The sequence below is a fragment of the Martes martes genome (assembly GCF_963455335.1).
Source record: "Martes martes genome assembly, chromosome: 12".
In the NCBI taxonomy this organism is placed as follows: Eukaryota; Metazoa; Chordata; class Mammalia; order Carnivora; family Mustelidae; genus Martes; species Martes martes.
The window spans coordinates 86,584,981-86,607,487 of NC_137900.1; the positions used below are offsets into that span (position 1 = coordinate 86,584,981).

A 22,507-nucleotide genomic window follows, 5' to 3' on the forward strand; every position below is an offset into this window, starting at 1 on the left:
TAAGGCCTTGAAAATTCATAAACCAGGGGTGCCTGGTGGCTTAGTTGGTTAAGCATCCAACTCTTGGTCTCAGCTCAGGTCTTGATCTCAGGGTCATGAGTTCAGGCCCTAAGAGAAAGGAAATTCACAAACTAAATTTGGTTCAGTTAGCCTACTTTAGGAATCAGTCATCAGGAAACAGTTCCGTGTATGCAAAAGGTCTTACTTATGTTCTTTGTAGCATTTACATTGATGTTCTTCATAGTGTCCCTATTGGCAGAAAATGAGAAACAACCTAAGGATTGAAAAATAAAATTGCTGAGTGAATTTTGATGTACCCACTTATAATTTATGTGGCTGTTTTGTTTTTGTTTTGTGGATTTTTTTTAAAATCCTTTAAAGCATATGAAATAACTTAAAACTCTAGAAATGCTAGAACATAGTATCTCTTGGGAAATTTATCATTGAAGAATTTCATATGTAATATAATAAAACACTGAAAAACCTATCAGGGGTGCCTGGTGGCTCAGTTGCTAAGTGTCTGCCTTCGACTCAGGTCTTGATCCCAGGGTCCTGGGATGGAGCCCCACGTCAGGCTCTCTGCTTAGCGGGAAGCCTGCTTCTCCCTGTTTCCCACTCCTCCTGCTTGTATTCCTTCTCTCACTGTGTCTATCAAATGAATAAATAAAATCTTTTTAAAAAATTAAAAAATAAATAAAAGACCTGTCATAGAGAAAGCACAGGAAAGAAATATCAGAATGCTGGCAGTGGTTTTATGTGCTGGGCTTTAGATACTTTTTCTTTCTCATAAAAAATGGGTTTGGTTTTGTTTTGCTTTGTTTTGTTTTGTTTTTTAAGGATTTTATTTATTTATTTGACAGACAGAGATCACAAGTAGGCAGAGAGGCAGACAGAGAGTGAAGCAGGCTCCCCGCTTTAACCCAGAGGCTTTAACCCACTGAGCCACCCAGGGGCCCCTGAAAAATGGTTTTTGTTCTAAACCAAGATTTCTCATCCTCAGCAGTATTAACATTTCCGACCAGGTGGTTCTTTGTTATGGAAACCTTTTCAGTGCCTTAAGGCTGTTTAGTGGCATCTCTGGCCTCTACCAGGAGCATAGCACCCTCCTTCTTCCCCTGCAGTTGTGACAACCAGAAGTGTCTCCAGATACTGGCAAATGATCCCTTGGGGAACAAAATAGCCCCATTTGAGAACCACTATTCTAAATAAGGAGTTTTCAGAGTTACAGTCTCCATGGACTACTAACCTTAAGACCCTTTTGGAAAGTGAGGAGTAATGAGGTCAAAACTATTTTTTTTTACAGATTTTATTTATTTATTTGACACAGAGAGAGAGAGAGAGATCACAAGTAGGCAGAGAGGCAGAGGGTGGGGGAAGCAGGCTCCCTGCTGAGCAGAGAGCCTGACATGGGGCTCGATCCCAGGACCCTGAGATGATGACCTGAGCGGAAGGCAAAGGCTTTAACCCACTGAGCCACCCATGCGCCCCACAAAACTATTTTCATAGTAGTAAAAGGTTATTATTGTCCTTTTCATTGTATTGACATTTGCACTGATGGGGCACAAGCAGAGGTGGGTAGATTTGCTAGGGCAGGCCTGAGCATGAAGCAGAGTGAGCAGTCACTATATTCTCTCCCAGTTAAAAAAGAAAGTTTTACATATGAGTATCTTTCATGAAGCAATAAAAATTATTTAATCACATATGAACCCTGAGTACACATCTGTTTAAAATTCTGGAGAAATAGGAAATAGTCCTAATGCATTTCTTTCTTTCTTTCTTTTTTTTTTTTAGATTTTGTTTTTATTTATTTGACAGACAGAGAACACAAGTAGGCAGAGAGAGGGGAGAGCAGGCTCCTTGCTGAGCAGAGAGCCCAATGGGGGGCTCGATCCCAGGACCCTGGGATCATGACGCGAGCTGAAGGCAGAGGCTTTAACCCACTGAGCCACCCAGGGGCCCCCTCCTAATGCATTTCTGCTGCAGTCTGAAATGCGAAGTATCTCAAGGAAAAACACTTAGATGCTTATCGGAGCTGTGAGCTTAACTAGCTGTTTCTTCTCTTGTTTGTCTTTCATGACACACCATTTTTACTTGAAAGAAGGACTGACAAACTGTAGTTACTCGTATTTGGGTATTTGGCAGGCATTTCTTGAAAATTAACAAGGGAGCCTATCACTTCAAGGAAAACAACTGGCAGAGTTTGTTGCCAGTGATAAAGATTCAGGCTTTCAGATAAAAATGACAATTGCAGAAAATTTGTATCCACCTTCATGAGCTTGACAGCTTACTGATATTTAAAGACTTTTCTGATGAGAATGTAATTTTTTGATATTATAAATTGAAGTATGTCAACATGTGAAGATCTACGTATCTAATTGAATCAGTATTTTCCAGGTGATCAATGCATGATGTTATAGAAATCATTTAAAGTAGAAGACAGACCAATTAATTTTAATGTAACAGAGTAAAAGTTCATTGATTTGGTTTCCGATTCCTAATTGTAGCTAACCTTTAAAAACTACTAATCAAGATTTGGTGTCGTATCATAGAAGAATGTGCACGGTTATCTGAGAAGGCTATTAAAATATCTTCCCTTTTCTAACTACATATCTGTGTAAGGCCAGCTTTATATACTTCAATCAAAATACGTATTGCAACAGATTAAAAGCAGAAGCTCATATGAGAATCCAGTTCTGTTCATTGAAGGAATTTGTAAAAATTTAAAACAGTGTCACTCTACTTGTTATTTTTTTATTTTGAAAAATAGTCTTTTTTTTCATTTAAAAGGGTTATTTGGGGCGCCTGGGTGGCTCAGTGGGTTAAAGCCTCTGCCTTCAGCTCAGGTCGTGATCCCAGGGTCCTGGGATCGAGCCCCACATCGGGCTCTCTGCTCGGCGGGAAGCCTGCTTCCTCTCTCTCTCTGCCTGCCTCTCTGCCTACTTGTGATCTCTCTCTGTCAAATAAATAAATAAAATCTTTAAAAAAAAAAAAAAAAATAAAAGGGTTATTTGTATTACCATTTAACAGATGTATTTAAATGAATTAATATGTAAATACATATTAGTTTTCAGTTTTAACATGGTAAGTATTGGTAGATATAACCAACATGTATAGGCCCTTCAGGGCAATAATTTTTAAGAATATAAAAATGTCTTAAGACCAAAATTTTGAAACTGATATTCTAAGCTATCTTTCATAATAATGTACTATTTTTATAATTTGAATAGAGGAAGGTAAATACATAGAACAAAAGAAAAATCAAAAAGCATAAAATCAAAGAACTGCCATTCACTAGCATTAAAGAGTTCAGACTCAAAAAGTTTAGAGTAACACTTTCTTTTTTTTTAAGAGAGAGAGTACCCTTGATGGCGGGTGTGGGCTGGGGGTGAGGTGGGAGGGGCAAAGGGAGAGAGAGAATCTTAAGTGGGGCTCAGTCTCACAACCCTGAAATCATGACCTGAGCTGAAATCAAGAGTTGGACTGAACCCCCCGGGAACCCCTAGAGGAACAGTTTCTTTTATATATCTGAAAGTTTTATCCTCTGCATACTTACCTGTTTTAATATTTCTGATTTTATTTGTGTAGACATATGCTTAGAGGAGTCATTTTTACTCCATAGCTGAGAGTAGTTCAAGTCTGTTTTATGGTGTAGTATAGTATTACTCTTTTTTTTTTTTTTTTTTTTTTAGTATTACTCATTTTTGTTAGGAGTACTTTTATAAACTTCATTTGCCTAGAGCAGTATAAGAATTTCAAATTCGAGGCGCCTGGGTGGCTCAGTGGGTTAAAGCCTCTGCCTTCGGCTTAGGTCATGATCACAGGGTTCTGGGATCGAGCCCCGCATCAGGTTCTCTGTTCAGCAGGGAGCCTGCTTCCTCCTCTCTCTCTCTACCTGCCTCTCTGCCTACTTGTGATCTCTGTCAAATAAATAAATAAAACCTTAAAAAAAAAAAAATTTCAAATTCTACAACTTTTTATTGATACTCCTTCTAGGTATATGTGCTGCCGAAGCGAGCACATATACTCCTTCTAGGTAATATTGCCATTATTATTATTATTATTAAAGATTTTGTTTATTTGAGAGTGAGAAAGAGAGAGCACAAGCAGGGGGAGTGACAAGAGGGCGAAGCAGTTTTGACTCGGGGCTCAATCCTAGGACCCGGGGATCATGACCTGAGTCAAAGGCAGACGCTTCATTGACTGAGCCACCCAGGCACCCCTGCCCTTATTATTATTATTATTATTATTATTTGTCCTTATTTTTATAGGTGGAAAGAAAGTGAGCCTCAGGGCAGTTGTGACATTCTGAAAATTTTGATGGTCTACACATTTTGTCTCTGCTCTTTGCATTAACTATAATACAATTTGGCCATTAAAACTGATTAACATGCAATTCTAGACCACTTAAGTGTCATTAAAATCCATGTATGTAGGTAAAAACATACCATGAATTTGAAGTTACCAGAATATGATATTTATTAGATTCTCTTTTTTTCTGACATGCCCCTCAAGTTCTGTTGATCAGAAAAGGAAAATTGGAAAAAAAAAAAAAAAAAAAAGAAAAGAAAAGGAAAATTGAGGGGAGCTCCTGGGTCACTCAGTTGAGCATCCGACTCTTGATTTCAGCCCACATTGTGATCTCAGGGGTTGTGAGATCAGGCCCTGCATGGGGCTTGCACTGGGTATGGAGTCTGCTAGGGATTCTCTCCCTCTCTCTCCCCCTCTCCCCCTTCCCCACTGTGTGCACTCTCTCTCAAATAATGAATCTTAAAAAAAAAGAAAAGGAAAACTGGAAGAATGCTAGAACCTTTTTCACTGTGTAGAAACTCTTAGTGAGTGATGAGTTCTGATTTGGTCTTACAGTTTGCCTGTTTATTTTAGGCGCCCACCAGCTGACCTCTCCTCCTTCTCAGTCCGAGTCTGTACTTGCCATGTTTGATCCGCTGTCTTCACATGAAGGTAAACTAGTCAAATGAGCTTTTTGACTTACCCTGGGCAGATAGAACAGAACCAAAACCCTTTGTTGATGCCTTTGTTGAATCAGTTGTATCTCAGTTGCAAACTTCTTTTCCCCCTGTGTTCTAGGGGCTTCTGCGGTGGTAAGGCCAAAGGTTCATTACGCCAGGCCGTCGCATCCACCACCAGATCCCCCAATCCTGGAAGGAGCTGTGGGAGGAAATGAGGCCAGGTTGCCAAACTTTGGTTCCCATATGTTAACTCCAGCTGAAATGGAGGCATTCAAGCAAAGGCATTCTTACCCTGAGAGATTAGTTCGCAGCAGGAGCTCTGATATAGTATCGTCTGTCCGGCGACCCATGAGTGACCCCAGCTGGAACCGTCGTCCAGGGAATGAAGAGCGAGAACTCCCTCCAGCCGCAGCCATTGGTGCTACTTCTTTGGTGGCTGCACCTCACTCATCATCTTCATCCCCGAGTAAGGACTCCTCAAGAGGAGAGGTACGAGACACAGGCCATCTAGAAGAACTTTGCTGGTTGTGGTCAGCTTTAATGTTCTATCTGCCAGGTTCTCTTGATATGTTAGATTAACACGGTATATATAAATCTCAGAGTAAGGATGGACAGCAGTCATGATTAAAGATGATCTGTCAGTCTAGTTTGTCCCCAACGGTAACCCATGGGAAACCTATACTATTTTAGTTTTGTTATGTATTTTGCATTTTTACGACACTTTGAACTTTTCTCCAAGCAATTTTGTATCTAATTTCATTTAAACCTCACAGTTTCCAAGATGAGAAATTAAATGATTTGTCTGAGGTCACTTGATAGGCTAGTAAAGGAACTATAGTCTCAGCTCTTTGACATGCGATTTTTTTTTTTAAGATTTTCTTTATTTATTTGACAGAGATCACAAGTAGTCAGAGAGGCAGGCAGGCAGAGAGAGGGGGAAGCAGGCTCCCCACCAAGCAGAGAGCCTGACGTGGGGCTCAATCCCAGGACCCTGAGATCATGACCTGAGCCGAACGCAGAGGCCCAACCCACTGAGCCACCAGGCATCCTTGATTTTTTTTTTTTTTTTAAGATTTTATTTATTTATTCGACAGAGAGCACAAGTAGGCAGAACGGCAGGCAGAGCGAGAGGGATAAGGAGGCTCTCCACTGAGCAGGGAGCCCGATATGGGACTTGATCCCAGGACCTGGGGTCATGACTTGTGCCGAAGGCAGACACTTAACCAACTGAGCCACCCAGGCGCCCCTGACATGTGATTTTAATAACTCACTCTAATTGGAGATCAAAACATGAACTGTGAAGTTGTCTGCATCTGGGTTTGAGTCCCAGCTCTGTGACAGGCAGGCTGTGGAACTGTGAGGTCTAAATGAAATAACATGTTTCCTCAGCATTCGGTATTTGGCACACAGTCCATACTCAGTTTTGTTATTACTACTACTGTCTCATCTCTGCTACCCCTCTAGACTTCATGTGCATTGTGCTTACTCTTTTCAGAAGTGTTTATTGAGTGCCTACTCTGTGCTAGGCTCTGTGTTTAGGTTTTGGTTTACTTGTGATTTGGTTTAATGTGATACTACCTACCCTCAAGCATATCACAGTCTGGTGCCTAAAAGGTATATTTCCATGTTTCAGAAGTTTCCCGTACAGCAATAAGAACAGTTTTTTCTTTTAAGACAAACAAGAGTGGTTTTTGATTTTCACAGACAAACTGAAATCCTTTCCCTAGTAATTTATCCTGCTGTCCAACTCCAAATAAAGCATCAAACTTTTTCTACAGACTGAAGAACGCAAAGATAGCGATGATGAGAAATCAGACAGAAACAGACCTTGGTGGAGAAAACGTTTTGTTTCTGCCATGCCTAAAGGTAATTTTATAAAATATTAGAGTTATATTAGCAACGAGAAGCAAAGCCCCCAAATCTCTTCCGGAGAGCCAGCATGTCACCTCATCTGTGAGGTTTGCTGGGCCTGAGTTTGTAGCCATTTCACTCAGGTGAATGCTAAAGGCAGACCTTTGAAAATGATAGTTCTTGTTCTTTGCAGGAAGTTGTAGTGGCTTAATAAATGGAAATCAGGCAGGTCATGGTTGTTTAAATATCATATGCCATTAAGAGTAAACGTAGGACTTTTAACATATGTATTGCTAATAATTACTGCAGGAAAAAGAGATGCTATTGGTAATTAAACATTGAAAATTCATCCTTTACATTCCTGGAGTAAACTTAACTTTTTATGTTCATTGAGAATGTTTATATCTTGAATATTAGTGAGTGTTTATTTTGGAAGGCAGTTGTATAAAATTGTTTGCGCTTTTTTGGGGGGGTGGGTGGTGAATAGTCTGGCATTGTAGCAGTAGATACTGAGATTTGAGTTGGCAAAAGCATCTCTAACTGCAAGGAGAGATCATCTAGGAGCGAGGCTGGGGACTTCTCCCGAAGGCCTCTTCTCGGCACCGCGGCGCTTGGGAGCTGAGGGGCACTGCTTTCAGCTGCACTCAAGCTCCCTTGAGGAGAGATTGAGGCTCGGAGCTTTGAATGTGGTGTTTTCCAGCAGAGGTGAAGAGGCAGTGGTTTTGACTGAGTCCCAACAGGTTCGAATTAAATCATCCTTCCTGTGGCCGGTGACCCCAGAGCAGATCCTGAGAGCTTCTTTAAGAACCTTCAGTGCTGTTTTAAGAATGGTTATCCGTTGACACTCAGGATTTCTTAGCTTTTAAACTTTTCACCTTCCTTTCACTTAGAAATGCTGGCACACCAGTTAGTACTCCAAAATGACTGCTGTCTTCCGAGTAGTGCAGTATGTTATGTGTCACACTACTGACTTTATTTAATTTCCAGCTCCTATACCATTTAGAAAGAAAGAAAAACAAGAAAAAGACAAAGATGATGTGGGGCCTGACAGATTCTCAACACTCACAGGTTTGTAGACCGTGGACTTCCTGGCTCCTTCATTCCCAGAGCACATATTTCATAGCACTGTTTCTTGGGCGCCGTAAGCGCTGCCTTTTTAGAAGAGTGTGTCTGTGTGTGTGCAGTGGGGAGTGTGTTCTTCATAGCTCTGTGGCTTCCCGGTGGTGGCCGCAGGGAACCTCCGTGTGCTCTTCCTGCAGACTGCCACCGCCATCCTCATCCTCATTATCATAACTTCTGTTTCTGATGAGGCCCCCGCTGCTGAGCCTCTAGGCACACCCGACAGCTCGACGTCCCAGTGGGACCATGCCACACGGGGCCTCTTAGGGAAGTGTGGTGATGGTTTTAGTGCGATGCATGCCCCATCTTTGGATCATTGGTCAGATAGCTTTCTCTCACATTGATCATAGAATTCTAAATTTATTCCCTTCTGTAGTTCTTGATTATTCAGGATCACAGTGAAATTCCGTTCTACCTAATCATTTCCTTTTTTTGTGATAAAGTGTTCAAACAGTATCATAAATTTATATACTTCACTAATTTTTTACGGCTTGAATCATTTTAACATTGCTATCTGACCCAAGGAGAACACAACTAGGGATTGGGTTCTTACCTTACTCAGCATTTGTGTTTTTGCGGCTTCTGTTTGGCACATTATGAATGAACATCCTTATAGGAATGAGTCTGAGAAGTAGTGTTAGTGACCCCACCTTGAGTTGGATAGCTTTGTACTGTTTCCGATGGCTGTAGAGCATCTAGACTGGAAATTAATTCTCACCTCTTTTTTTCTTATCTTGATTTTCAACTATGTTATCCTACTACATTAAAATGAGTATTTTTATTAAAAAATGGTATAGGTTTCCAAAGAACATCCTCCTCAAATAGCTCAGCGTAGTACAGGTAGAATCCCATTTTAATGCATGTTATTCTGGTATCTGGTTGCAAGTATTTGGATATATTTCCTTGGTCTCTAGCATATATCCCTGCTTTGTCTGGTGCCGTGACTCTCCTGGAATGAAGGGTTTTGAGGAGCAGGAGCTGTGTCCAGGCCAGTGTTCCCTGCTGAGAGCGGTCAAGCCTATCTTACTCAGTCAGCAAATACTTGTTGAACATCTGACTCATGCCAGGCACTGTGCTAAGTGTTGTGGTTATTCAGTCAAATCACATGACCCCTATTCGTCAGGAGCCTACGGTCTGATTGAGAAGAGTTGGAAACATATACCACATTCTTAGTGTTTATGAGTTTACCAGTGTTTATGGAGTGAAATACTCTTAAGGAAATCTCGTGTTTTTTAAATGTTAAATTAATAACTGGGGAAGTTATAAATTAATTTTTTGCTTGTGTCTTTGGGCAAACGTTTTTCTTGGTTCTTCGTCACTAATCTAGGAGCCAAGGAGAGTTTTTTCATAAGGTCTTTATTTCATTTTCTTTGTGTTTGATTCAGGCAATTTAGCTTCCCTATTAGTGCAGAAATTTCTGCCCAGTCCTAATTAATGACGTGTTGAAGATTATCATTAAATCAACTTTTAAGTGATATGAAAGGAAATTTCTTAACAGTCTGACCATAATGCAGTCACCCTAACTATCCTTTTTTTCATGTTCTTTCCCAATCTTTCCATATCAGTACATGGCTTTTTCATGATTGAATCAGAGTATTGTGTAATTTTATATTCTTCTTTTACTAAATGTTAGTTCATAAACCCTCTCCAGTTTCTAGTAGACGTGGTTGGTTTTAATAATTTGTATTGGCTCACAAATAACCTGTCATATGATTTGATAACATTGTGAATGTTTTCTTGCTTTTGGATACTTGAATTATATCCAGTTTTTTTATGATGAAAATATTGCTCACAGCTTCGTATATATAGCAGTTTTTGTTTTCATTACTTTTCTGGGATAAAATTATTAAAGGCTTAGAAATAAAGGTTATAAGCAACGTTATGGCTTTCCCTATGATTAGCCAAATTTTATTGTTCCTTTTTCAGAACGCTCAGCAGCACTCAAAACCAATAGAAAAAAGTACTTCCCGTCCAAAGAAAGATTTTCTAATGATAGAAAAGTTTTATTGGTTTACATTTTAAAGATCGGATTTTATTAGGATTTTCTTCTCATGCATTCTGATACCATTACGGCAGAAAGATTAAATTAGTTTGGAAATCCTCTTTCTCTACTGTTTACTGCAGTTTTACAGAGACATGGGTGCTAAATTTTTTTTTCCCCATGGAAACAGAAGAGCCCATGAGCATACTGCTGAATCTCTCTGTACTTGCTTTCCTCGTCCATAAATGGAGGTGGTAACAGTACCTCCCTGTAGGGTCACTGTGATGATTAATTGAGATTGTTCATATGAGGTGCTTAGCACAGTTCCTGGCACGTGGTAAGTGCTCAATAAGTGCTCAGTAAATGTTAGCTGCTATTATTATTAGCTGCTATTAACACACACACACACACACACACACAATCTAGTGATTTTTTTTTTTTTAATGTGTTTTTAGACTTTCTGAAAAATGGGATTCTACCAGAATGTGGACATTTGTGGTTACCTGCTTGGTCTAGATCTACCTCACCATAGAACTTGATTTTGTCCCATAGATCTGTAGCAGCCCTTTGCCTTGATGACTCTGCCATCTTAGACTCCAGGAACATGTTTTGATGCACCAATTTTGCTGACAAAATAATGCTCCTGACAGTAAACAGTGCTACATCCGTGATGGTGATAAACTTTTTCTCCGTGTCTCGGAGTGCCTCTCACACCATCGCAGGCACAAAAGTGCACTCTGCTAGCAGGTGCACTGCCACCATGAGATTCAGTAAGACAGAGTACTGATATCTGGAGCTGTCAAAAGCTGTCAAATGTGGTGTAGAGAGAGAGTCATACAGGAAGAATGGAGGAAGGCATTTTTTAAAAAGTAATTATTATTTAAAAGGGTTTAATTCTAAATTTGGTACTTTACCCCCTCCTTTAGCATGGAGATGTCTGCATACATGAATCTGCATATAAAGATGCATTGTTGGAAGTTCTGTTAGCTTGAACTGATAGTAACAGTAACTTGAGCGGAAGCGCTTTAGAAACCCTTCACCCATGTAGTTTGCACTGAGCTTCCTGACACTGTCATGCAGAATTTTGGCAATGATGAGAAGGTGAAGCTAATCCTCCCAGTTCTGTGCTTGGGCAAGCCCTGAGACTGCGAAGTGGGATGAGCAGGCAGCTGCATGGTGCCTCTTAACACCGAGATATGTGCTCTTTTTTAAGTCTTACCTCCTAATCCGCCTTTGGGATTATGCTACTGGTGTCGTACTAACATCAGAATTGCTACAAACCAAGGGGAGCTGATTCTCTCACTCTCCTTTCCCTGCAGATGATCCCAGCCCTAGACTCAGTGCGCAAGCTCAGGTCGCTGAGGATATTCTGGACAAATACAGGAATGCCATTAAGCGAACCAGCCCCAGTGAAGGAGCAATGGCGAGCTATGAGAGTACAGGTAATCATCATGATAAAGATTTGAATACAGTTGACCTTGAAGTGGGGGGTGTGGGGGTGAGTGGGTAGGGGCACCAACCTCCTACATAGTTAGAAATTTCTATGTGACTTTTGACTGCTCAAAAACTTAACAACTGATAGCCTGTTGTTGACTGGCAGCCTTAATAACATGAACAGTCAGTTAAGACGTATTTTGCATGTTATATGTTATTATATACTGTGTTCTTACAATAAAGTAAGCTGGAGAAAGGACAACGTTGTTAAGAAAATCATAAGAGAAAAATACATTCATTGTACTGCATGTTTTTATTGAAAAAAAAAATTCCATGTAGGAGTGCCTGGTTGGTTCAATCAGAGGAGCAAGTGATTCTTGACCTTGGGATTGTGAGTTCAAGCCCCACATTGAGTGTAGAAAATACTTAAAAATAAAGTCTTAAAAAAAATAAAAAGGAAACAGTGTATAAGGGGACCCACACATTTCAAACCTGTGTTTCCCAGTCAAGTGTTTGGTATCACAGTGAGAAGTGTTCTGAATAAATAGCTTTTTAATGACTACTTTGAATAGCTGTCAGAAAAATACGGATTAATCCCTAAAATAAAGTAAGAGGAAAGAAAAGTATATAAAAGCATAAATTGTATACTGCACGTGTTTCTTTAAAAAAAAATTTTTTTTTAATTTATTTGACAGAGAGAGAGAGAGAGAGATCACAAGCAGGCAGAGAGGCAGGCAGAGAGAGAGGGGCAAGCAGACTCCCTACTGAGCAGAGAGCCCAATGCAGGCCTCGATCCCAGGACCCTGGGATCATGACCTGAGCTGAAGGCAGAGGCTTAACCCGCTGAGCCACCCAGGTGGCCTGCACGTGTTTTCTCCTTGTATGTGCGCAGACTGTCCCTGGGAGAATCTGACCAGTAATGTGAGTTGGCTTCAGGGAGAACTCATAGGAAGCATAAAGGGCAGCCAGAGTAGAGGAGAATTTCCCATACATATTATTTTGAAAAGTTTCAAAGGACAGAGAGTTGACTAGTACAGTGGAGATCCATATTCCCTCTACCTGGGACTTTATCAGTTGTTAACATTTGGCTGCATTTTCTCTGTATATTTTTTCCTTTTCTTCCCTGAGGCATTTGAAATGATCTCCTAATAAAGATAGTTGTCCCACGTAAGCACAGTATCTTTATTATAGTAATGAATTTTTATTCCTGTTGATTTTATACGTGAGTGTATTCTCTAAATTGGTTAATTAAAAACATAGAAACAGCTGCGGGAACCACAGATCTGTTGTGGCTGCATTTGTGAGTCGGTCCCAGCTCATCGTTTGGGCGGTGGGAACAGCCCTGGTAAAGAGCCCCGGGGAGCTGAGGGCAGGGTTCACCTCAGCTGCCAGGTAGCTGAGGGCTGTACAGCAGGCCGCTTTCTCCTGGGGCAGGATTCCCTGTCTGTAACACGAGGTGGTTACGTAAGATGACTTGTGAGGCCCCTCTTGGTTCTGTGGTGCAGCAGTTCTGATCAAAGCATTATCTGTTAAGTCACAGACTTTCATCGCCTTGGGTTAAGATTGGTAGAGAAGGTAAAAGTCATTCTCTTCCTGACACCTGCCCCGGTGATCTGCTGTCAGCTGGTTTAAGCGAGCTTGCTTGCTTGCTTTTTTTTTTTTTTTTTTTTTGAAGAACTCTGATTGTAAAGCACAGTGCTAATTTATGGTCGAGTAGCTCTGAACACCTCGTGCGAGACTCCTCCAGGTTAACCCGCTTCTGTCCTCTCTTGGGGGGTGGGTTTGTGCAGAGGTCATGGGCGACGGTGAGAGCGCACATGACTCTCCGCGAGAGGAGACGCTGCAGAACATCTCGGCCGACGATCTCCCGGACTCCGCGAGCCAGGCGGCCCACCCCCAGGATTCTGCTTTCTCATACAGGTATTTCTTTGACAGGATTTCGAATTTGAGGCTCTGGGCTTTTCATCGCCACTGCAGTCACTTCAAGTCAGATGATTCATTAGGCCACGGGGTGAATGTATAGAGCAGAGAGATAAGGACGGAATGCTGTGTCTGGAAGAGACTGCTTCACTCTGGATGCCGTGTAGCAAAGGCTTTAATTCAGGGATGAAAAAACAACCACCTCATGTGCCCGCAGGGGCCACGCCAAGTGATTTAAATGACATAAGTGGCCGTCCCTTTGCCCACATCAGGCTTCCCGGCAACGTGAGAAATGCTGGGGGAGACTGAACGGGTGGCAGGGTCAGCTGCCGTTTCAAATGGTAGAGCGATAGGAAGGGCTTGTCAGGCGGTGAGCTCATCGGCCGCAGGATCAGCCTTTCTCAAGAGATGTGGACAGCCTTCTCGGTGTGGGTGGTGAGATGGCTTCTGTGGCCCCTTTTGCATTCTCCTCATAGTGCCCTCATAGACACTCAGAGTATGTTACAGGGTCCAAAGGATTTGTTGTTTGACTGATCGTGGTGACATTACAGAATGAGCCTTGCCCAGGGCATTTTTATAGCCTTGCTCCTTGGGTCACTAGAAAGCCTGTTCTTTTCAGTGAGGAGTCAGTAAATAAAAAGTTATCTGTTATTTATGACCTCTTGAAACACTTGAGTCCTGAGGTAGCATATTAATTTATATGGTGAGTGTTCATAAAGTGTGACCATTCTCTGCATAAAGAAATTAACATACTTTCGGGGCACCTGGGTGGCTCATTCGGTTGGGTGGCTATTTTCGGCTTGGGTCGTGATCCTGCCATCCTGGGATCGAGCCCTGCTTGTGCTCTCTCTTTCAAATAAAATCTTAAAAAAAAAAAAAAGAAGTAGAAATTAATGTACTTTTGACTCATTCTTCAGAGACGCAAAAAAGAAACTGAGACTCGCTCTTTGCTCTGCGGATTCTGTTGCTTTCCCAGTGCTCACCCATTCAACAAGGAACGGTTTACCGGACCATACAGATCCAGAGGGTAGGTTTTTCCTGTATTTATAGGTTGAACCATGTGAGACTGCCTGTATTCAACCTATGTAAGCTATGTAGCAGTTCCATGTGGTTCCATTAGTATATTTGTATTAGCATCAGGTAAGGGCACTTTGATTCCTGATGCTTCATTAAAGTGAGGGGCAGAGCTGCTTAGTTCTACTGATCCCTGGTAGAGCGGAACGGACATCCCAGAGGCTGAGGGCTGGCGTGCAGTGGAAGTTGTCGGCAATAACAGTTCTCTCTTTTTTATTTTGTTTAGACAATGAAATTGTATGCTTCTTAAAAGTTCAAATAGCTGAAGCAATTAATTTACAAGATAAGAACTTAATGGCTCAACTTCAAGAAACAATGCGTTGTGTGTGCCGCTTTGATAACAGAACTTGCAGAAAACTGCTGGCCTCTATCGCCGAGGACTACAGGTAACTACCCCAGCCTCCTGCACCTGTCACCCGGTGGCAAGGATCTTCTTCCCCGTCTTTATTTCACAAGTGAATCTAGGCTTACGGCGGCATCCTGGCCTGTGTTTACCTGGGTGTAGATTTCCGAGGAACACATTTGGATATTTAACTGGAAATGTAGTTGTAAATGAGCAGCTCTCACGGAGAAGTGCACTTTCCTTCAGCTTTGCACAGAAGCAGTGTTCGCAGAGGTGAGGCCAGGAGAACTAGGATATCCTGGTTCTTTTCTTGGGGGTGACTGCTTCCCTGGAGCAGGAAAGCAAGTGTAGCCTAAAAATTGCTGCCTCCTGTCTGCTGCCTGCCCTTTGCCAACACTTCAGGAGAAGAACGTCAGTGAGATTTCTGGGAGATGATAAGACCCCCAGGCTTAGGGGATGGGCGCTCTAGTGATCGCTACAATTAGAGTATAAGCAAAATATCGATGATACATTTAATGATCTAGTGGTATTTTTTTTAAAAAAGATTTTATTTATTTGACAGACAGAGATCACAAGTAGGCAGAGAGGCAGGCAGAGGGTGGGGGGGGCGGGTGGGGGAGAAGCAGGCTCCCCACTGAGCAGAGAGCCCGATGTGGGGCTCAATCCCAGGACCCTGAGATCATGACCTGAGCTGAAGGCAGAGGCTTAACCCACTGAGCCACCCAGGCGCCCCTGATCTAGTGGTATATTAACCTGTATTTTGTTGTTTTAGTCTTCTGTAGCAATCAGTTTCCTGTGAAGTGTGAGGTCCTGCCAGCAGGGAGACCATGGGCCAATATGAAATAGATCAAGGATGCCAGGGGACTTAGTAACATGTCATGAGTTAGGCAGCTAAGCGTTTAACCTCGTAGGTGGTGTTCTTCACCAACATGCAGAATGGTTCTGTTCTTTGAGCTGGCAGCGTGATTAGCCCTCAAGACAGCTGTCTGCAGCCTGATGTGGCTAATTCATAAAACCAAAGTCTGTGAGGTCATATTCTTTCTTTAAGAAAAATTAGGACTCTTCATCTCCAAGAAAGTGTGCACTGTATGTATGTGATGTCCTGCAAAGCCTGTTTCCTTTTAGGAAAAGGGCGCCTTATATTGCTTATCTCACTCGCTGTCGGCAAGGACTGCAGACCACACAGGCCCACCTGGAGAGGCTACTTCAGCGGGTGTTGCGGGACAAAGAGGTGGCCAATCGTTACTTCACCACTGTCTGTGTGAGGTTGCTGCTTGAGAGCAAAGAAAAGAAGATCAGGGAATTCATTCACGGTAACCAAAGACCTTTAGATTAAGCATCTTTTCAGCCATGTGTTAGTAGGGAAATTCGGAAATTTTTGTATTGCTGGTTTGAGTAGTTGCATGTCTAAGAGTAGTCCCTTAAATTCCCAGATGTTTTATGGATTCTTAATCATTAAACCTTAAAGTAGAACCAGTAAATTTCATTTTTACCATGGATCGAATATCTGTAGTTTATACGAAATTGGGAAAATTGGTTAAGGTTTTGTTTGGATCCACAAAATTCTTCTCATATTTAAAAATAAAGCATATCATTAAAATTTTTTAAATTTTTATTTTTTTCACATTTATACTTAAAATACCATTATAATTAATGTATGGTGTCGTATTAGCTTTAAGTGTATCATATAGTGATTCAGCAATTCTATACATTAGTCCAAGTATGTCCTTTTTATAACAAGCCCCTTGCTCTTGTACATTTGCATTGCATATTTCTTAACCTTTCTCACGATTTTAATGATTTGGCCACATATTCTTCTAAAATAAACCGTAACCAGATACTTTTGGCTTTAAGAGAATAGTATCTGCATAGCTAGTTATTAAAATGATTTCTGTAATTTCCTTTTTAAAATTATTCAGATAGTGTATTTAAAAAATTATTATTTTGCATTGGAGACTTTCAGCAACTCACAGCAGCTGATGATAAAACTGCTCAGGTAGAAGATTTTCTGCAGTTCCTCTATGGCGCGATGGCCCAGGACGTCATATGGCAGAACGCGAGCGAGGAGCAGCTTCAGGACGCCCAGCTGGCCATCGAACGGAGTGTGATGAATCGGATTTTCAAGCTTGCTTTCTACCCTAACCAGGATGGCGACATACTGCGTGACCAGTGAGCACGCCCATGTTTACTGTGTCCCCGTTGATCACATAGGGGTACATCAGCCAGTCCCTTGTTTGACACAAGCTGTGCTGAGACTTAGTATGTGACGGTGAAGGCAGCATGTGTTACCGTTTTTCACCCGTCTGATCCCAAGAGCAGAAGGAAGGATAACGCTCTGTTCAGGGCAGTGGGCATGAGGCCCGCGGGCGCATCGGTTGCTGGGGCCTGTTTGGACGGTGGGAACTGTCCGCTGCTCTTCCCAACCAGCGGTGCTCGCCTCCTTCCTCTCCCCTCGGGTCTTGACTGCAGCACCTCCTCCCTGACCTTTCCGACCGGGTCCCATCCCTGGCAGGGCTCTCCTGGGCCTGTGTCCCTGTCGTTAGCACTTGCCACAGTTGTGCTTGTACATTTGGTAGCGTCCATCGGGCCTCCTCAGCCTGGCACCACTGACATTTAGGGCCAGATAATCCTTTATGTGGGAGGCGGCTGTGTGCCTTGCAGGGTGCTTAGCAGCGTCCCCGGTCTGTGCACACCAGGTGCCAGTAGTACCCTCCGTCTTTGAGAACCAGGATGTCTCCAGACACTGCCAGATGTCCCCCGGGGGGCAGAACCACCGCCTTCTCGATCACCGCTGTGTGCGGTTGTCTGGTGAGCACCCTCCTCCTCCGCTGTATCATCGGTTGGTGAGAGCAGGAGCATCCTGCTCACATTCACTGCCCTCTCCCCTCGTCGAGCATAGCGCTTGACTTCTGTATGCTCGATACCGATTTATTAGGAATGAAAAGCTCTACGTTTGAATATCAAAAAATATCTGGAAATGTATGGTTCTCAGTAAAGCTGATTTAAAAAAATAATCCTAAAAAAAAATCCTGAAAAGAAATACCTGGAGTGGTAAGAGGGGTTATATTTTGGATAATGAGACTGGGGATGATTTCATATTTTCCATTTTCCCTTTTTTGCAGCTTCTGGAGCACTGCTGTACCCTGTTCTGCCCCCAGCATGTCAAAGTGTCTCCTGTGCCCCTCCCACCCTGCCCCCCCACTCCAGCAGTAACACAGGCTTACTGTGCCAGGGGCTCTCAAGGGGTCCACGTGATAAGACCTTGGGGTGACTCATGAGTGGTTTATAGATGGTTTCTTTCATGGAAATGCTAAGATCTTGTGTGTATGTTCTGTGAATGCATTAGGATTGTTCCAGTCCGCCTCTCCCACTGGTTCATGCTCTCAGAGGTACACCCAGGCTTCTGTTTTTAATTCGCCAAATGGGACCTGTTTTCTCTCCAGAGACCAGTTTTGGGCTTCCAGAATGGGATGAGGAGTTAGGGACATACACACTGTATTTACTGCAAAGAGGAGCTTTGAAGCGGATTACTCGCATGCTCTCCTCCATAGCACTTCTGCAGGTTTTATAGAGTGGACAGTTAACACAGTGTTTTGGAAAGAACAGTAGAAACCAAGAAAACTGGGTTTAGCCCCTGCTCCTAACCCCTGTGTGACCTTGGGCAAATCCTTCACCATTTTAAGCCCAATTATTTTCATCTATGAAATGAGAGAGAGTTTGAGTGTTCTCAAGAGCCCCTTCTCTCTCTCAGCTTCTGTGATCTTTGGTTTTTGGCTTTTGATCCCTCTGCTTCCTCATGCTTTGTACTGATTAGTGTGTCCAGGTGGCTTCTGGGCTGGGGCTCCTCTCCTTTGTCCCTTGGAATGCTGTCCTTGGCTGGGAAGGAAGGACTTCCCTATTCTTGTCCCCGTCAGATCACTTAGCATTTCTAAGCAGAGCCTAAGTGTGAATCTTTTTTTTGACAAGACGGAATACTTACAGCTAAGAGATACTCTCAACTGTAATTGTAACCTATTATCTCGAAGCAAGTCTAAATGTTTTAAATGTTTTGAAAAAAATCAGTTATGACTCTGTGTGCTTTATTATGTGAAATATGTATTTACATCTGTGTTTTGGGGGGTTTGCAGGGTTCTTCATGAACATATTCAGAGACTGTCTAAAGTAGTGACCGCAAATCACAGAGCTCTTCAGATACCAGAGGTAATGTAGGTGTATACTGCTTGGTTGGTGCTGGTAGTTGGTCCATATACCCTATGCGTGGAAACAATGTAGTAAATTACAAAACACAGTTTGCATTAGATGTGATTCTAACTGTAAAGTTCTCAGAGGTCTAGGATTAAAATTGTCTGGCGTGGAATGGCATGTCAGTGGGGAGATGAGGAGGAGGAGGCCGCGCTGAGGGCCCCGAAGCCACTTGGCCTCCCGCCACAGTGCTCCCCATGGATGTGTTTTGTTTGTTTGTTTGTTGTAGAGAGAGAGCATGATGGAGGGGGTCTGAGGGAGAGAGAGAATCTTAAACAGGCTCCAGACTCAGGGCCTGATCTCACAACCCTGACGTTGTGACCTGAGCCAGAATATGAGTCAGACACTTAACCAACTCAGCCCTCCAGGTGCCCCCTCCCTGGATGATTTTATAGTCCTATTTCTGCAGAAAAGTCCCATTTGAATAAGGGATCTGGTGACACTCCACAGAGTGTGACAACTATTATTCCAGGGGACGAAGTTAAATCTGAATGTGATGTCAAAATTACCTTTTAGTGTCATCCAGTTTTTACAGAATAATAGGGAAATTTCAGGTATTTGAGCTTTCTGGTTGTTTTATTAAAATCTCCACTAATGAAATACTGATTTGCATGAGTTTTTAAATTATTTTTTTATTTTTTTGAGTCTGTTATTTTTAGAGCTATTGCAACAAATGTACATATTTTAAAAATTTTTTCTTTCAGAAGTAGCTTGTTTGGGCTTTTAGAATCAGCTACTACGTGTAGAGAATTTCCATTCTACCTACTTAGGAATTATTTGAAATTTTTTGAATTCTGGATTTGGTGTTAATTGTATGTCCTTTCTTCCATTAATGGATATCTGGGTTACTTTATTTGAAAATGCAAAGCAGATTATTTAAAAGTTTAGAAGTTAAGCTTTAATCTCAGTGGGAGAGGAAGGAGCAGCAGTCCGGCATTACTGAAGAAAGTAAAAGGCACCAAGCTTGTCCTCCTTCCTGGCACCCAGATTGCTGTGGTGGCGTCCTGTGGTTGCTTGGATTCATGATCTGCCTGTCTATGGTCTCACTTAGGTTTATCTTCGGGAAGCCCCTTGGCCATCTGCACAGTCGGAAATCAGGACAATAAGTGCTTACAAGACCCCCCGGGACAAAGTGCAATGTATCCTGCGAATGTGCTCCACCATCATGAACCTCCTGAGTCTGGCCAACGAGGACTCTGTCCCCGGAGCAGATGACTTCGTGCCTGTTTTGGTATTTGTGTTGATAAAGGTGGGCCCCTCACTGTTATTAATGAGAAGAGTTTACTTGGCATTTCTGAGCAGGCTGGTGCAGGGCTTCCCACGTTCCAGGGACCTTGGCTCTTCTAGTCTCAAGCTCTATGTTACCCAGAAAGAAAGAGTCTGGTGTGAGGTTTTGTTCTGTCCAGAAGTTACGGTTTTCAGAAGAAAGAATAGGAGGACCAGATTGCTAGATGAACATTTCCAGCTGTTAGATGCCTGAGGTTCTTGGTTGGGGCTTGGTTGTAATTATTGAGTGAGTGAATGAAGGAAGAATGAAGGCTCTTATTTTATAATTGTGCCATATTATTTTAAAACATACTGACATCTCTCTCTTTTTTTATTTGAGGTGGGGGGGGCGTGAGTGGGGAGCAGCTGAGGGCGAGGATCTCAAGCAGACTCTGCACTGAGCACAGAGGCTGACGTGGGGCTTGATCTCACAGCCCTGAGATCATGACGGGACCCAAAATTAAGAGTTGGACACTCAACTGATGGAGCCGCCCAGGCGCCCCATATTTGTGGTATTTCTGCAATCTGAACTCTTAGTTCAGGCAGCAACCCGTGGGGTCCGTGTGCGGTCAGCCTTTGTAACTCCAGCTGCTGGCCTCGCTCTTCTGTCTTCCACATGTGATGTGTTAGTTCTGTGCAGGGCCCCTTGGAATGTGTTCTGAGGCACAGGCCTTACCTTCTCCCAGCCACTTAAAACACCCGTGTCCATTCTTTTCATATGAAGACAGTGAAAAAGTGAGAGATGTTCTGTGTTACCTCTGGCAACAGAGGGTATATTATCTTTTTAGTTTTTTTCTTTCTCAGCTGATTCTACCCAGACTTAGAAGTCACTTGGCATATAGCATTTTTTTCCTTATCTAACATTTTGGAATCCTGGGATGTTGAGTAAGTCTGCTGGGATTAGTTCAGCCTCCTTCGGGACCAGTAAGCTTCAGTGACTTACAAGGATGGGAAGCTCTAGATAGCCCAGCTGGCATTCAGACCCGAGTTACCTTTCTAGTATTCCAGTGTTGCTCTTAGTGGCTAGGTGTTTAATCACTTCCAAAGAAGAATTTGGGGATTATTTTCAAAAAGGACTGGCATCTCTTTCACAGAAAAACATTTGAAGATGTTCACTTAGATGATTTTCTGCAGAGGTATACATCTTGAGTATTTGACTCTCTCATTTTTCACTTCTCTAGGCAAATCCGCCCTGCTTGCTATCCACTGTCCAGTATATCAGTAGCTTTTACGCCAGCTGTCTGTCTGGAGAGGAATCCTATTGGTGGATGCAGTTCACAGCAGCAGTGGAATTCATTAAAACTATCGATGACCGAAAGTGACCAAGACCAAGGCCCACCAAGGCCTCAGACTGTTAGGCGGGCAAACAGATCTCTTAGAAAATGTACCAGCTGCTTTGAAGGCTGAAGATTGTTTTTGTATAATATTGTACAGCATTCAGACATTTTAAAACAGATCTTTACTAAACAGATTAATGAGCTAACAAGCAGGTTCTCTTTTCTTTGGGCTCTTTTCCTTTCTGTTGCATATTTGGTTATTTTCTTGTCCCAACTAGAGAATTAGTACTGCAAAAAGGGACCACATTTTTCAGGTATTTTGAAATATAAAAAAACAGAACAAAATCTAGAAAATTCCTAGATCTCCATTCATGGATACCCATTCTTTCCTTTTATTTAAAAAAATAAAAAGAACAGTACACCTCTTTTTAGATGCTGTCTAATCTTATATGCATCTAATGGAAGGAAGATACCAGTTGCACTGAGAATTATAATGGTGGTGACATTAGTGGCATTATCTATAAATACACTCACTGAGATGAAAAGCTAAGAAGGAAATGTAAATATAATATATATTTATATTTGATGTAATATGGACATCTTCAGATTCTAATAAACAAGGAGTATTGCTGATAGTAGGCTGTGATGTACCCTCTTGTGAAATGGTTTCCTGGACAAAGTTTAAGCTGAGCTTAAAAGGAGCAAACAAATACACAGAAATATTTATTAAAGTGGAAAACAGTTTCTTGAACTTTCTAGGTGTGGAGTTTGATGCACAAGACTGCCTTTTATGAGGGTATAACAATCACTTAGACATTCCTCACCACGGACGTCTTTGAGCCTGCAGGAGGAAGGAGGTAGACCCTTTAATCGCCACGCATTGCATACGAAGGAACAGTAGACACCTAATAGGTTACTGTGGTACTTCTTATCTGAAATACTAGATACAGTGTAGAAACCCCAAACTGAACTCCTTTCAAACCTTTAATTGTAATATATTTTTGATGATTATTCACATTGAATGACAGACCAG

At 42.2% G+C, this 22,507-nt stretch overlaps 1 protein-coding gene across 5 annotated transcripts in view; it reads left to right on the plus strand.

Annotated features, from left to right (window-relative positions):
- GAPVD1 (GTPase activating protein and VPS9 domains 1) overlaps positions 1-22,109 on the plus strand; it is an 82,951-nt gene extending 60,842 nt beyond the window's left edge. For 3 of the 5 annotated variants that reach the window (XM_080819544.1, XM_080819543.1, XM_080819545.1), the window contains exons 14-26: positions 4,882-4,959; positions 5,086-5,456; positions 6,746-6,833; positions 7,806-7,886; positions 11,238-11,360; positions 13,143-13,272; positions 14,190-14,299; positions 14,573-14,732; positions 15,815-16,002; positions 16,645-16,858; positions 18,817-18,889; positions 19,983-20,180; positions 21,379-22,109. In XM_080819544.1, coding sequence (XP_080675670.1) covers positions 4,882-4,959; positions 5,086-5,456; positions 6,746-6,833; positions 7,806-7,886; positions 11,238-11,360; positions 13,143-13,272; positions 14,190-14,299; positions 14,573-14,732; positions 15,815-16,002; positions 16,645-16,858; positions 18,817-18,889; positions 19,983-20,180; positions 21,379-21,519 — 1,955 coding nt within the window. In that variant the 3' untranslated portion in view covers positions 21,520-22,109. The remainder of the gene's footprint in view (positions 1-4,881; positions 4,960-5,085; positions 5,457-6,745; positions 6,834-7,805; positions 7,887-11,237; positions 11,361-13,142; positions 13,273-14,189; positions 14,300-14,572; positions 14,733-15,814; positions 16,003-16,644; positions 16,859-18,816; positions 18,890-19,982; positions 20,181-21,378) is intronic. The other 2 variants (XM_080819546.1, XM_080819547.1) reach the window with 1 other exon arrangement.
- The last annotated feature ends 398 nt before the right edge of the window (positions 22,110-22,507 follow it).